At 48.7% G+C, this 11,581-nt stretch overlaps 2 protein-coding genes across 2 annotated transcripts in view; both read right to left on the minus strand.

Moving 5' to 3' along the window:
* LOC103264367 overlaps nucleotides 1–4,372 on the minus strand; it is a 5,006-nt gene extending 634 nt beyond the window's left edge. Inside the window, exon 1 of the mRNA XM_008062023.2 lies at nucleotides 836–4,372. Within this exon, the coding sequence (XP_008060214.2) occupies nucleotides 836–4,372 (3,537 nt within the window). The remainder of the gene's footprint in view (nucleotides 1–835) is intronic.
* An 8-nt stretch (nucleotides 4,373–4,380) lies between these two features.
* Nucleotides 4,381–8,936, minus strand: LOC103264369 (uncharacterized protein C22orf46). The gene is given in 5 exon segments (XM_021714424.1): nucleotides 4,381–4,405; nucleotides 4,455–5,095; nucleotides 5,179–5,224; nucleotides 8,320–8,381; nucleotides 8,724–8,936. Coding segments are annotated over 5 exon segments (987 nt in total).
* Between the last annotated feature and the right edge of the window lie 2,645 nt (nucleotides 8,937–11,581).

An 11,581-nucleotide genomic window follows, 5' to 3' on the forward strand; every position in this document is an offset into this window, starting at 1 on the left:
GCAGCCTTGACCTGCTGGGCTCCGGCGATCCTTTCGCCTCAGCTTTCCAAGTAGCTGGAATTACAGGCTTGCGCTACCACGCCCGGCTGATTTTTTCATTTATTGTAGAGATGAGGTCTAGCCAAGTTGCCCAGACGGGTCTCAAACCCACAGGCTCAGGCAATCCACTCACCTGAGCCTCCCAAAGCGCTGGCATTACAGGCTGAGCCACAGAGCCCGGTTCAATTCTTTGCATTTACTCAGATCTCTGGGTTGCCAGTGCGCACCTCCAGCTTGCTGGCTCCGCCAGTGCTGCACCTCCCTGTACCCCTCACTCCCTCCAGCCATCCGCCCTCATCCTATCCAGACCCTAACAGGGAGGTGTTTAGAAGAGGTCATTGAGCTGACCCACATTCTCTAAACCTTCAAAACCACAGGGTAGAAGTGGCTTCTACCCCACCCACAAAATATCCCAAACCTCGAAAAGGGGCACTTGGAAAGCATGTGCCCAAGAAATCAGAACCCCACAGAGTCCAAATAACCAATTTTATTAGAAGCTTTGGGGGGAGCAGGTCATTCTAAAGTCTTCTCTGAGTCGTGAGGACTCTGGGCCTGAGGCCTACTTTTTAAAGCCACATTGGAAGAGAAAAAACCTCAAATGCTTCATAAAACCAAACTTCGTGGAGGCTGGTGTGTTCTGTGGGGCCTTATTTGGGTTCCCAGGAGCCCACTGACCCTGGGGGCTCTCTGTCTTGGGAAGAGTGGCCCCAGCACAGCACTGACCTGGTGGATGAAGGTCTCTCTCTAAAGAAGTGTGGTCTCCAGTGCTGTCCTCCCCTACATGTGGGTCACTCACTTTGGGAAGAAGAGTAGGATCAGGTTCCTTTGGGCTCAGATTAGGGGTTGGGTGCTGGCGCTTGACCAGCTGTGGGGACCAGGATATCTTGTTCAAAAGGGTCATGCTTAGCTTTGCTGCAGGAGAGCGGAAACTCTTTTTGAAGTTGAAGGTTTCTGTGGAATCAGAGAAAGGCTGTTGCCCAGCCCCTCTGCCCTCTGCAGGTTTCAGGTTTCCTCTTCTCCAGTTTGTTGGCTGCTGATATTTGAGTCCCGGGGGTTTAGAAACCTTCCAGGATGTGCTTTCTTTCCTCCAGTGGGCATGGCCTGCCCTGGAGGATGAGGTCCTCACTCTGCTAAGAGTTCTCTCTGCTATCTGGGAGACCCCTGGCCTGGCCATTTTCCTGTTGCTGCTGTTCTCACTGGAAGGCTCGCGGACCCTTTCTTGGCCACACCAGTTCCTAGACTCCCCTGCAGGCCTGCAGTTCCTGGGAGCAGGGAGCTTGGCCCTAAAAGCCACTTCCTGTATCTCCTGTGGTTCTCTAACACCCCCTAGTGGCATGACTCTCCGGGACTTTTCGGACTTGATGGAAACGCCCTTTGGCTCTGACAGGTGTGGTCTATACTTCAGCGCTCCAGTCTTTGTGGGAACTTTTGGGCTTTTTTTGTTTGGGAACCTTTCTGGGGACTTGAGGCCTGGTGTGGAGCCCTGAGCTTCACAATACTTTTCCTGCTGCCCTTGGAGTTTCTGATCCGTGTGTAGTCCAGGGAGCCTCACCCCAGCAAGGGGCAATGAGCAAGATCCTAAGAAGTAAAACAGCAAATAGGACTCCAGGATCCGTCGGGGTAAGCCCCATTTCAGATGTGCGATCCTCCTCCGCATGAGGGACTCCAGGAGCAGTCGCTTGCTCTTCTTGAGGATTGGCCACTTGGGCAGGACAGTGAGGGCAATAGGAGCACCGACCAGAGCTGTGGCAGCTTGAGGGGCTTGACCACACAGTAGAGAGGGGCAGGCAAAGGGCACCACCAAGGGAGCATCCAGAGACTGTGGGTTCTGGGGCTGCTGAGTCAGGGTGGAGGCCTTCCCTGGATCCGTTCCTTTGTCCCTTTGTCGTCTTCTCCAGGATTTAGGTCGGATCTGTTGGGAAGTTGAACTGACCCTCACTCTGTGCTCCCTGGCAAGGGCTGTGCCCTGGCTGGCCAGATGCTCTCCCTTCCCTCCAGCCAGCAGGAAGACCTCACTCCAGAGGGGGAGAAGCTTCATCCCAAGACATGGAGCAGAGACGAAACCATTTACAGCCACTGTCTGTTCTTGTTCCATGACCTCATATCCAGAACCAGTGAAGGTGGGAAGCCGTGCTGGGCTGTGCTTCCTGCTTGTGGGCCCCTCATCTCCAGAACAGTCAACTTGGAGACTGGCCTTCACAGCACCCTTTCCTGTGACCCAGTCCTTGTTTCCTCCCCTTGGTGCTTGAGGCCCTCCAGCATCCTCAGCTGTGTACTTTCTCTGGCTCCCTTCAGCCCAGGGCCCTGCAATATCCTCATCTCCACCTTCAATCTGGTTTCCTTGCCCTTGTGCCTGGATCTCTCCACCAATTTCACTTCTTGATTGTCCCTGGTCATCTCCCACAGGAGCCTGGGTTTCCATATCATCATCACCTGTGGTCCCTCTCAGGTTTCTCTTCCCTTGTATTTTAATTCCTTCATTTCCACCTCCAATCTGTTTCTGGTTCTTCCACTCTGATGGACAGGTCTTTCCATTAACTTTCCTCTTTAACAGTCTCTGGTTCTCTCCCCTAAATCTCTGGATCTTTCTGCCATCCTCACTTCCAACTTCTCTCTGGTTTCTCTTCTCTGATGCCCGATTTTCTACAATACTCTTTCCTCCAATCTGCTCCAAGTTCCTGCTCCCTGGTGAATGGTTCCCTCCAATTTCACTATCTAACTGTGCCTGGTTCTCTCTCTCAGGTCTCCGGGTCTTTATACTGTCTTTACCTTCAGGTTCTCTCTGTTTTCCCTCGTCTAGGTCCTGAATTTCTGTTCCATTCTTGTCTCCCATCTGTTTCTGGTTCTCCCACTCTGATAAAAGGGTCTTTCTATCAAAATCACTTCTTAACTGATTCTGGTTTTCTTCCCCAGGTGTCCAGGTCTCTGTACCATCCTCACCTCCAACTTCTCTCAGGTTTCTCTTCCCTTGTACCTGAATTTCTGCACTGTTTTCGCCTCCAGTCTTCTCTTTTTTCCATCCTGCTGAATGGGTTTCTCCATCAGTTTTGCTTGCTAATTCACTCCAGTTCTCTGCCTCAGATGTCTGGGTAACTGTACCATTTTTGCCATTAGTAGGTTCTTGATTCTTCCACCTTGGTATGTGAATCTTATCATTCAGTTCAATTCCTGACTGACTTTTATTTTCTTCCCCAAGTTTCCAGGTCTCCTTATCATTATCACCTTTTACCTCTTTCGGGATTCTCTTCCTTAGTGCCTGAATGTCTGTACCATTCTCATTTCCAAGCTTTTCCTTATTTTTCCTCCCTGCTGGATGGATCTTCACATCAGTTTCATCTCTTAATTGTTCCTGGTTCTCAATCTTATGCCCATCCTCTCCCTGGCCTCTCTTCTCTGGTGCGTGAATTTCCACTCTATGTTCACTTCCAATCTGGTTCTGACTTCCCCAACATAGTATATCAAATTCTCTGTCAACTCTACTTGCTACTAGCCTCTGGTTTCCCCACCATGGTGCCTGGATCACCACCCAATCCTCCTGTCTTATCTCCCTGAGCCACTTCCTGCTAGATATCTGGGTTTCCTCAGCTTCCTCACCTCTTCCCATGCTTTGGCTTCCCCACCCCACTTGAGTTTCATGTCTTAATAGTTTCTGGTTCTCTCCCCTAGATTCCTGGGTCTCTGAAGCAGTCTCACTTCCACTCTGCTCCTGTTTCTCCCACCCTGATGTCTGGATCTCTGTAACATTCTCACTTCCATTGCTTTCCTCTTTCCCCCACTCCAAGGCCTGGGTCTCCACACCATCCTTTTTTTTTACTTCTCCCAGGTTCTCCCTACCAGATGACTGGGTTTGCACAGCATCTGTACCTCCAACCTGATCCTTGTTCCTCCCCTTTTGTGTCTGAATTTCTGCACCAGGATCATCTCTAATCTGGTCTTGTTTTCCCCACTCTGGCATCTGGGTCTCCTCCTGAATCTCTCCCTCATCCTCCCCTCCAGCTTTTCTCTTGTTTTTCCTCTCAAATATCTGGATCTCCACAGCACCCTCACCTCCATTCCTATCCTGGTTCCCCAGCTTGGGAGTTTGGGTCTCTGCATCAATTCTACATCTTAACTGTTCATGGTTCTCTCCCATATGTGTCTGGGTTTCTGGAGGATTCTTATCTTTATCCTCCTTCTGGTTTGTCTTCCTTAGTTCCTGTATCTTGGCTATATTCTCAACTTCCCTCTGATCCTGGTTCTCCCACACTGCCTTCAGGATCTCTCCATCAATTTCATTCATTACTATTCTCTGGTTTCCACACCCCAGTGCCTTAGTCTCTGCATCATCCCTCATTCCAAAGTCTATTGGGAGTTGCTCCCCAGAGGCCTGGATTTTCCAAGCATTCTCCCATCTGCTTTCTCTCTGGCTCACCCACCCTAGAGCTTGCATCTCTCTACTATCCTCTCTGCTTACTGTCTGTTTTTCACCCCCTGGTACCCAGGCCTCTTGTGGGTAGCCCCAGGACTTCCAGGTGCACATTCCTAGAGGTTGATTGGAAGGATCAGGCAGGAAATCTCTGGGGCAGAACTGCTGCCTCCAAGCTGAAGGAAGGTTTGGAAGAGAGGTAGTCATGGAGGTGGGGTGAGACCTCATGCTGACAACAGGCTCCAGTGCCGCTAACTTTTCCTGGGAGTGAACTAGCAGCTGCTCCATTTTTTGGCACATGTCCAAGGCAGGACGAGTCTGGTCATCACTGAGACACAAGGGTACGCGCCATGCTTTCCAGGAACTGTCCTGAAGGAGAAGACAGCTGTTTGAAAAGGAAGTGGTACAAAGTATGGGCTCAGTTTGGGTGTGGGCACCCCAAGTTGGGCCCTGACATGGTTGCTGTGGAGAATAAAGGTATAAGGTCCGTGATTCCTGGAGGCTCCTCTGATATCCCCATCTCTGCTTGTGTGCCCATTGTTGGACATGAGCCTCCAGGCTCCTGAACTTGCCAGGACTGAAGAATTCAGGAGTCATCCCAAAGAAAGTTTCATGGCTCATGGAGGACACTGCCCACTTCTGTGATGGCACCTGTGGGTGAAAACCGAGAAGTAAATTCTTGGACACATACTAGCTCGTATAATCCACTCAGATCAGAATTCCAACTCAACTACCCAGATGAGAATGTTCAGACTCAGGAACAGGTAGGGGGTCACTTCTCTTAAGACAAACAGTATTCATTCATTCAAGAAAGACCAAAAGTTTACTCTGGGCCAGACTGTTCTTGGTGCTGGGGGTACCAACAGGAACAAGACAAAGTCCCTGCTGGGAACAATAGTCTAGAAATGAAAGAAAGATAATAACCAACTATACAACATAATGTTAAGTAGCAAAAAGTGTTCTTTTTTTTTTTTTTGAGTTGGAGTCTCACTCTGTCTCCCAGACTGGAGTGCAGTGGCCGCTCCCAGCCACCACAGCCTCGACCTGCTGGGCTCCAGTGATCCTTCCACCTCAGCCTTCCAAGTAGTCAGAATTATAGACATGTGCTACCACGCCCGGCTGATTTTTTGATTTATTGTAGAGATGAGGTCTCGCCTGCCCAGGCAGGTCGCGAACCCGCGGGCTCGGGCAATCCACTCACCTCAGCCTCCCAAAGGTGCAGGATTACAGGCTGAGCCACCGAGCCTGGCTTCTTTTTTTTTCTTTTTTGAGTCCGGGTCTCACTCTCTCACCCAAGCTGGAGTGAAGTGGCATGGTCATGGCTCACTGCAACCTTGACCTCCTGGGCTCATGTGATGCTCCCACTTCAGCTTCCCAAGTATCTGGGACTACAGGCGAGCCCCACCACTCCTGGCTAATATTTTTATTTTTTGTAGAGACAATGTCTCACTATGTTGAGCAGTATGGTCTCAAAGTCCTGGGCTCAAGTAAGCCTTCCACCTCAGCTTCTCAAAGTGCTGGGATTACAGGCATGAGCCACTGCACCTGGCCATTAAGTGTTCTGATGGAAATAAAAGCAGAGTGGGCAGTGGTAGCTCCTTTAGATAGGGTAACCAGGGAAGGCTTCTTGAAAAATGTGACATTTGACTGGAAACCTGAATGAAGTGAGGACAAACCAAGTGACATCTGAGGAAAGAGAGTTGTAGGTAGAAGAGACATTAAGTGCAAAGGCTTGAGGATGAGGCAAGATCATATGTACAAAACAGCAAAGAAGTCCATGTGGCCAGAATGGAACCAGTAATGAGGAGAGCACTGGGAGATGTGGTCAGAGACAAACACAGGACAGATTATGTTGGGTCCTGAAGTTGTGGTTAAGAGTTTGGATTTGGGCCAGGCTCGGTGGCCCAGTCTGTAATCCCAGCACTTTGGGAGGCCCAGGAGAGTGGATTGCCTGAGCCCACAGGTTCAAGACCCACCAGGCAACTTGGCAAGACCTCATCTCTACAATAAATCAAAAAATTAGCCAGGTGTGGTAGCGTGTGCCTGTAGTTCCAGCTACTTGGAAGGCTGAGGTAGACAGATTGCTGGAGCCCAGCAGGTCGAGACTGCGGTGGCCATGAGCATGCCATTGCACTCCACCCTTAGCAATGGAATGAGACTCCAACTCAAAAAAAAAAAGAAAAAAATTAGCCAGATGTGATAACACGCACCTGTAGTTCTGGCTACTTGGAAGGCTGAGGCGGAAGGCTTGCCAGAGCCCAGCAGGTTGACACTAGGGTGGCCGTGGGCATGCCACTGCACTCCAGCCTGAGTGATGGAGTGAGACTCCAACTCAAAAAAAAAAAATTTAGCCGGGCTCGGTGGCTCAGCCTGTAATCGCGTGCCTTCGGGAGGCTGAGATGAGTGGATTGCCTGAGCCCGCGGGTTCAAGACCCGCCTGGGCAACTTAGCGAGACCTCATCTCTACAATAAATCAAAAATTAGCCGGGCGTGGTAGCGTGCCCTGTTGTTCCAGCTACTTGGAAGGCTGAGGCAGAAGAATCGCCGGAACCCAGCAAGTCGAGACTGCAGTGGCCGGGAGCGACCACTGCACTCCAGCCTGGGTGACAGAGTGAGACTCCAACTCAAAAAAAAAAAAAAAATTGGATTTTGTTCTGGGTTTAGTGGGGAGTGTAGCCACAGGAGCCATTCATAGGTTTTAAGCAGTGAAGTGCTATGATCTATTTTTAAAAGTTTGTTCCGGCTCACAAGCATTATGTTGGGCTTAAGCCAGGCTCGAAAGCATACCTACCACATAATTCCACATAGGTAAAACTGGTGTGTGCTACTAGAAATCAGCAGAGTTGTAACTACAAACTTCTGGGCTGCTGTTACTGGACTGTTTCTTATATGGGTGCCACACATGGATGTGTTCTATTTGTAAAAATTCTTTGATCTACACACTTGTAATGTGTTTGCATATATTATCCTTGAACTAAAAAAAAAAAAAAAAAGTTTTTTTTTTTTAGTTGGAGTCTCACTCTGTTGCCCAGGCTGGAGTGCAGTGGTACACTAACAGCCACCACAGCCTCAACCTGCTGGGTTCAGGTGATCCTTCCACTACCATACCTGGCTGATTTATTGATTTATTGTAGAGAAGAGATCTCGCAAAGTTGCCCAGTCTGATCTTGAACCCGTGGGCTCAGGCAATCCTCTCACCTTGGCCTCTCAAAGTGCTGGGATTATAGGCATGAACCACTGCACCTGCTGTCTTAAAAAATTTTTTTAAGAGAGAAAGAGCGCCGGGCTCGGGCTCGGTGGCTCAGCCTGTAATCCCGTGCCTTGGGAGGCTGAGGTGAGTGGATTGCCTGAGCCTGTGGGTTCGAGACCAGCCTGGGCAACTTGATGAGACCTCATCCCTACAATAAATCAAAAAATTAGCCGGGTATGGTAGCACGCGCCTGTAGTTCCAGCTACTTGGAAGGCTGAGGCGGAAGGATAGCCAGAGCCCAGCAGGTCGAGGCTGCGGTGGCCACTGCACTCCAGTCTGGGCGACAGAGTGAGACCCCAACTCAAAAAAAAAAAAGAGAGAAAGCTGGGCATGGTGACTCAAGCCTGTAATCCCAGCACTTTGGGAGGCCAAGGCAAGAGGACTGCCTGAGCCCAGGGTTTGAGACCAGCCTGGGCAACTTGGTAAGACCACGTCTGTACAATAAATCAAAAAATTAACCAGGTGTGGTGGTCCACACTTGTAGTTCCAGCTGTTTCTTAATATGGCACGCACCAGCCTACTTGAAAGGCTGAGGCAGAAGGATCACCTGAGCCCAGCAGATTGAGGCTGAGATGGCCATGAGCATGCCACTGCACACCAACCTGGGCGACAGTGAGACTCCGACTCAAAAAGAGAGAGAGAGAAGGAGGTTATTCTGCTGCTTGTGTGAAGGACTGGCTGTAGTTAGATGAGAGAAGTGGCAGAACTGGGCAGAAGGCTATCACTATGGTCCAGGTGAGACAATGATGGTGGCTCTGCCCAGGGTGGTGTGGTATGTTGGGAAAAGTGATCAGATTTGAGATACAATTTACAAGTAGAGCACACAGGACTTACAGATAGATTGAACTGTGACATGAGGGAAAGAAGTTTGGGGTGACTCCTGGGTTTGGGGCCTGGACAATGCTCCTCCTGACCAGTCTGAATTCCCCTCTGATTCATCTCTTGTACACAGAGAACAAGGTCCTTGTAACTGGGACAATCATGGTGCTGAGGGAAGGAGAGTGAAAGCGTGTGGGGCCCCCTCACCTTGATGACATTCCTCATGCTGAGGCGGGTCCTGGTGACCTGGTGCCAATAGTGCCGGACCTGCCAGATCAGAAAGAGGCAGAAGACGAGCAGGTTGCTGCAGCACCGAGGGTCCCTGCAGCTGCGATTCTGGGAGAGCAGGTTCCACACTGGCTCCCACTCAGGGTCCTGGAATGGTCCCACCACAAAACAGGCACCCAGCAGCGGCAGCAACATGGCAAAGCTTAGGTCAGGCAGAGGGTGTGAGGGAGGAAAGGACTGGCATGGCTGATACAGCCAAATGGGGTGGGGTAGTCCTTGCCTCATAGCACCCCTGTCACAGGCCACCTCACAAAGGAGTCTGATACCTCAACCTTGGCTCCAGCCTCTGACCCTGGTGCCAGGGCTGGCTAGCATTCTCTCGGTACAGGTAAGAAAAGTGTTGGGGACCTGCTCAAAAGGAATTAAAAGGAAGAAGAACTTGTTTTAAAACATCCCCATCCTTTGGAGTGAAGAGATTAAGTTCCGAATGTATGATGGAGTGATGTAACCTATAGTCTGCTTGACTGCTTTCTTCCTATTAGATATGTGCATTCAGTCTAGGTACTTTCATCCATCTGTCCCTCTCTCTATCCAACATTAATCATTTAATGAACAATTTATCAAACACATGTATTCTTATTTGGCCACTTGGCAGGTATCCCTTCCTCTTTGCTCACAGTATCCTAATTTTCTGTTGGGGAATTACTTTTCCCATCTCAAGATCAGTGATGGTGGGAGAATCAGTGCTACCCTGAAGACTCTTTCACCCAAAGGTTATATTCAAAATACTAAATAGCAGCCAGGCACAGTGGCTCAGCCCTTTGGGAGGCCGAGATGAGAGGACTGCCTGAGCCCACGGGTTCGAGACCAGCCTGGGCAACTTAGTGAGACCTCATCTCTACAATAAATCAATAAATTAGCCAGGTGTGTTGGTGCACGCCTGTCGTTCCATCTACTTGGAAGGCTAAGGCGGAAGGATTGCCTGAACCCAGCAGGTAGAGGCTGCAGTGGCCATGAGCATTCCACTGCACTCCAGCCTGGGTGACAGAGTGAAACTCCAACTCAAAAAACAAACAAAAAAATACTAAATAACTAAGCAGGCAGGGACATCAGCCAATCAGAATGAGCCAGGCCTTAATCTTTCAGTGACTGGATTTTAAAAGATTCCTGGGGCCTCAGGAGAGGGGCATCACATATTTTACCAACCAGTTGGGAAGTATTTCTCTATTTTAAGAACCCAATATGCCATGCAATGTATCCTGGTTGAATGTCAGCCTGACTTGCACCTGATAATCTCTCACAGATTCAGGACAGCCAAGGAGTGAGAGTGTGATCTACGTTTGGCCAAATGAGCTCTCTCTGCTAGGACTCTAAGTCTCAAGCACAGATATTCAAGGAGACTGTGAAGAATTGGTCTGGCTCTATCACTGAGAGCTTTATATTGCTAGGATCTGCCCTGACACACTCACAATTGGGCTTTGGTGTTCTCCTGTTGAACATAAACAATTTCACAAAACATCAACATCAGACAAAGCCACCCTTACTGTGATAATCAAGGCAAAAACAAAACCCACACCGTAATCACTTCTGAACACAGACAAAAACTTGAACATTCTCCAAACCACAAAAATGACCAAACATCCCATTAAGCTGACTAATGTGAGTGACTTCTTCTTCTTTACATTTATAGCTTTACGCTTTCTTCATTCCTCCCACTTCACAAGCAAGATTTATTAAGTCGTCCAATCAGAGAAATACTCATGCTTCCTGACAGCATATAATCCAAAGAGAAGCCCACTTCCTTGAACCTTTCCTGAAAAAACACAACACAAGCCAAAATCCTATAATAAATCCTTTTTAACATCTTATTGAGAAGCCCACAGTTTCTCATGGTGTGTGTTCTCCCTTATTGCAACAAATAACACCGTAGGTGTGTTTCTGGTGGTCTTTGGCTGGATGACTGGTCCTGTTCTTAGAACTGGCTCCCCTTGAGCCTCCGTTCTCCACCATAAATCCTTCTCCATATTCCTTTTTGGTTGCTTGCCACCAAAGATCCCAAGTGAAACAAGCATTTCTTCTGAACCAGGCATGGTGCCAGAAGCTAGGTATAATTAAAGTGTTCAAGGCAGCTTCAGGTCCTGCTTTCATGAATCTCTCAGTGTGGTTGGGAAGGTGGGCACTGAATAAAGACAAGGTCGATGAGTGCTAAAAAGAGCAAATGTAGGGGACTTTGGCTCCATCCAACAAGGGTACTTACTTGATCCAGCTGATCAGGGAGTCTTCACTGAAGAGATGTTGAACAGGAGTTAGCTAAGTAGGACAGCAAGCAAATCATTCCCAACAGAATGTGAAGGATAGGGTTGAAGAGATTAGGGTGTGCTCAGGATAACAAAAGAAGACAGGGATGTAACATAGGGGTGGGGGGAAGAATACTGGTGGAGAGGGGCCTGGTAAGCCATGGCAAAGACTTAGGGTTTTAAGCACATTAGTATGGCAAATTTCTAAAACAAATTAAGCCTGCACACATTAACATTTAACTTACTAGCAAGGGAAACAGCAAAATACAAAAGGATGAACTGGTTCTGAGAAGACATGAAAATTTAGTTTTGTATGGTGAGAAATAGAATTAGATAATTAGGTAAGGTGTATTGTTCATTACTCTTGGTTATAAAAATATCATGCCCCTATCAGTCATTACTAGGGAGATCTGAGATATGATGGTCCAGATGCCAGGTAGGGCAAATAACAATCATAAATTGTTTTGTTTTTTGGGTTTTTTTTGAGTTGGAGTCTCACTCTGTCACCCAGACTGGAGTGCAGTGGCCGTTCCTGGCCACCGC

The sequence above is a fragment of the Carlito syrichta genome, unplaced genomic scaffold (genome assembly GCF_000164805.1).
Source record: "Carlito syrichta isolate Samal-C Ts95f unplaced genomic scaffold, Tarsius_syrichta-2.0.1 Scaffold305648, whole genome shotgun sequence".
Lineage (NCBI taxonomy): Eukaryota > Metazoa > Chordata > Mammalia > Primates > Tarsiidae > Carlito > Carlito syrichta.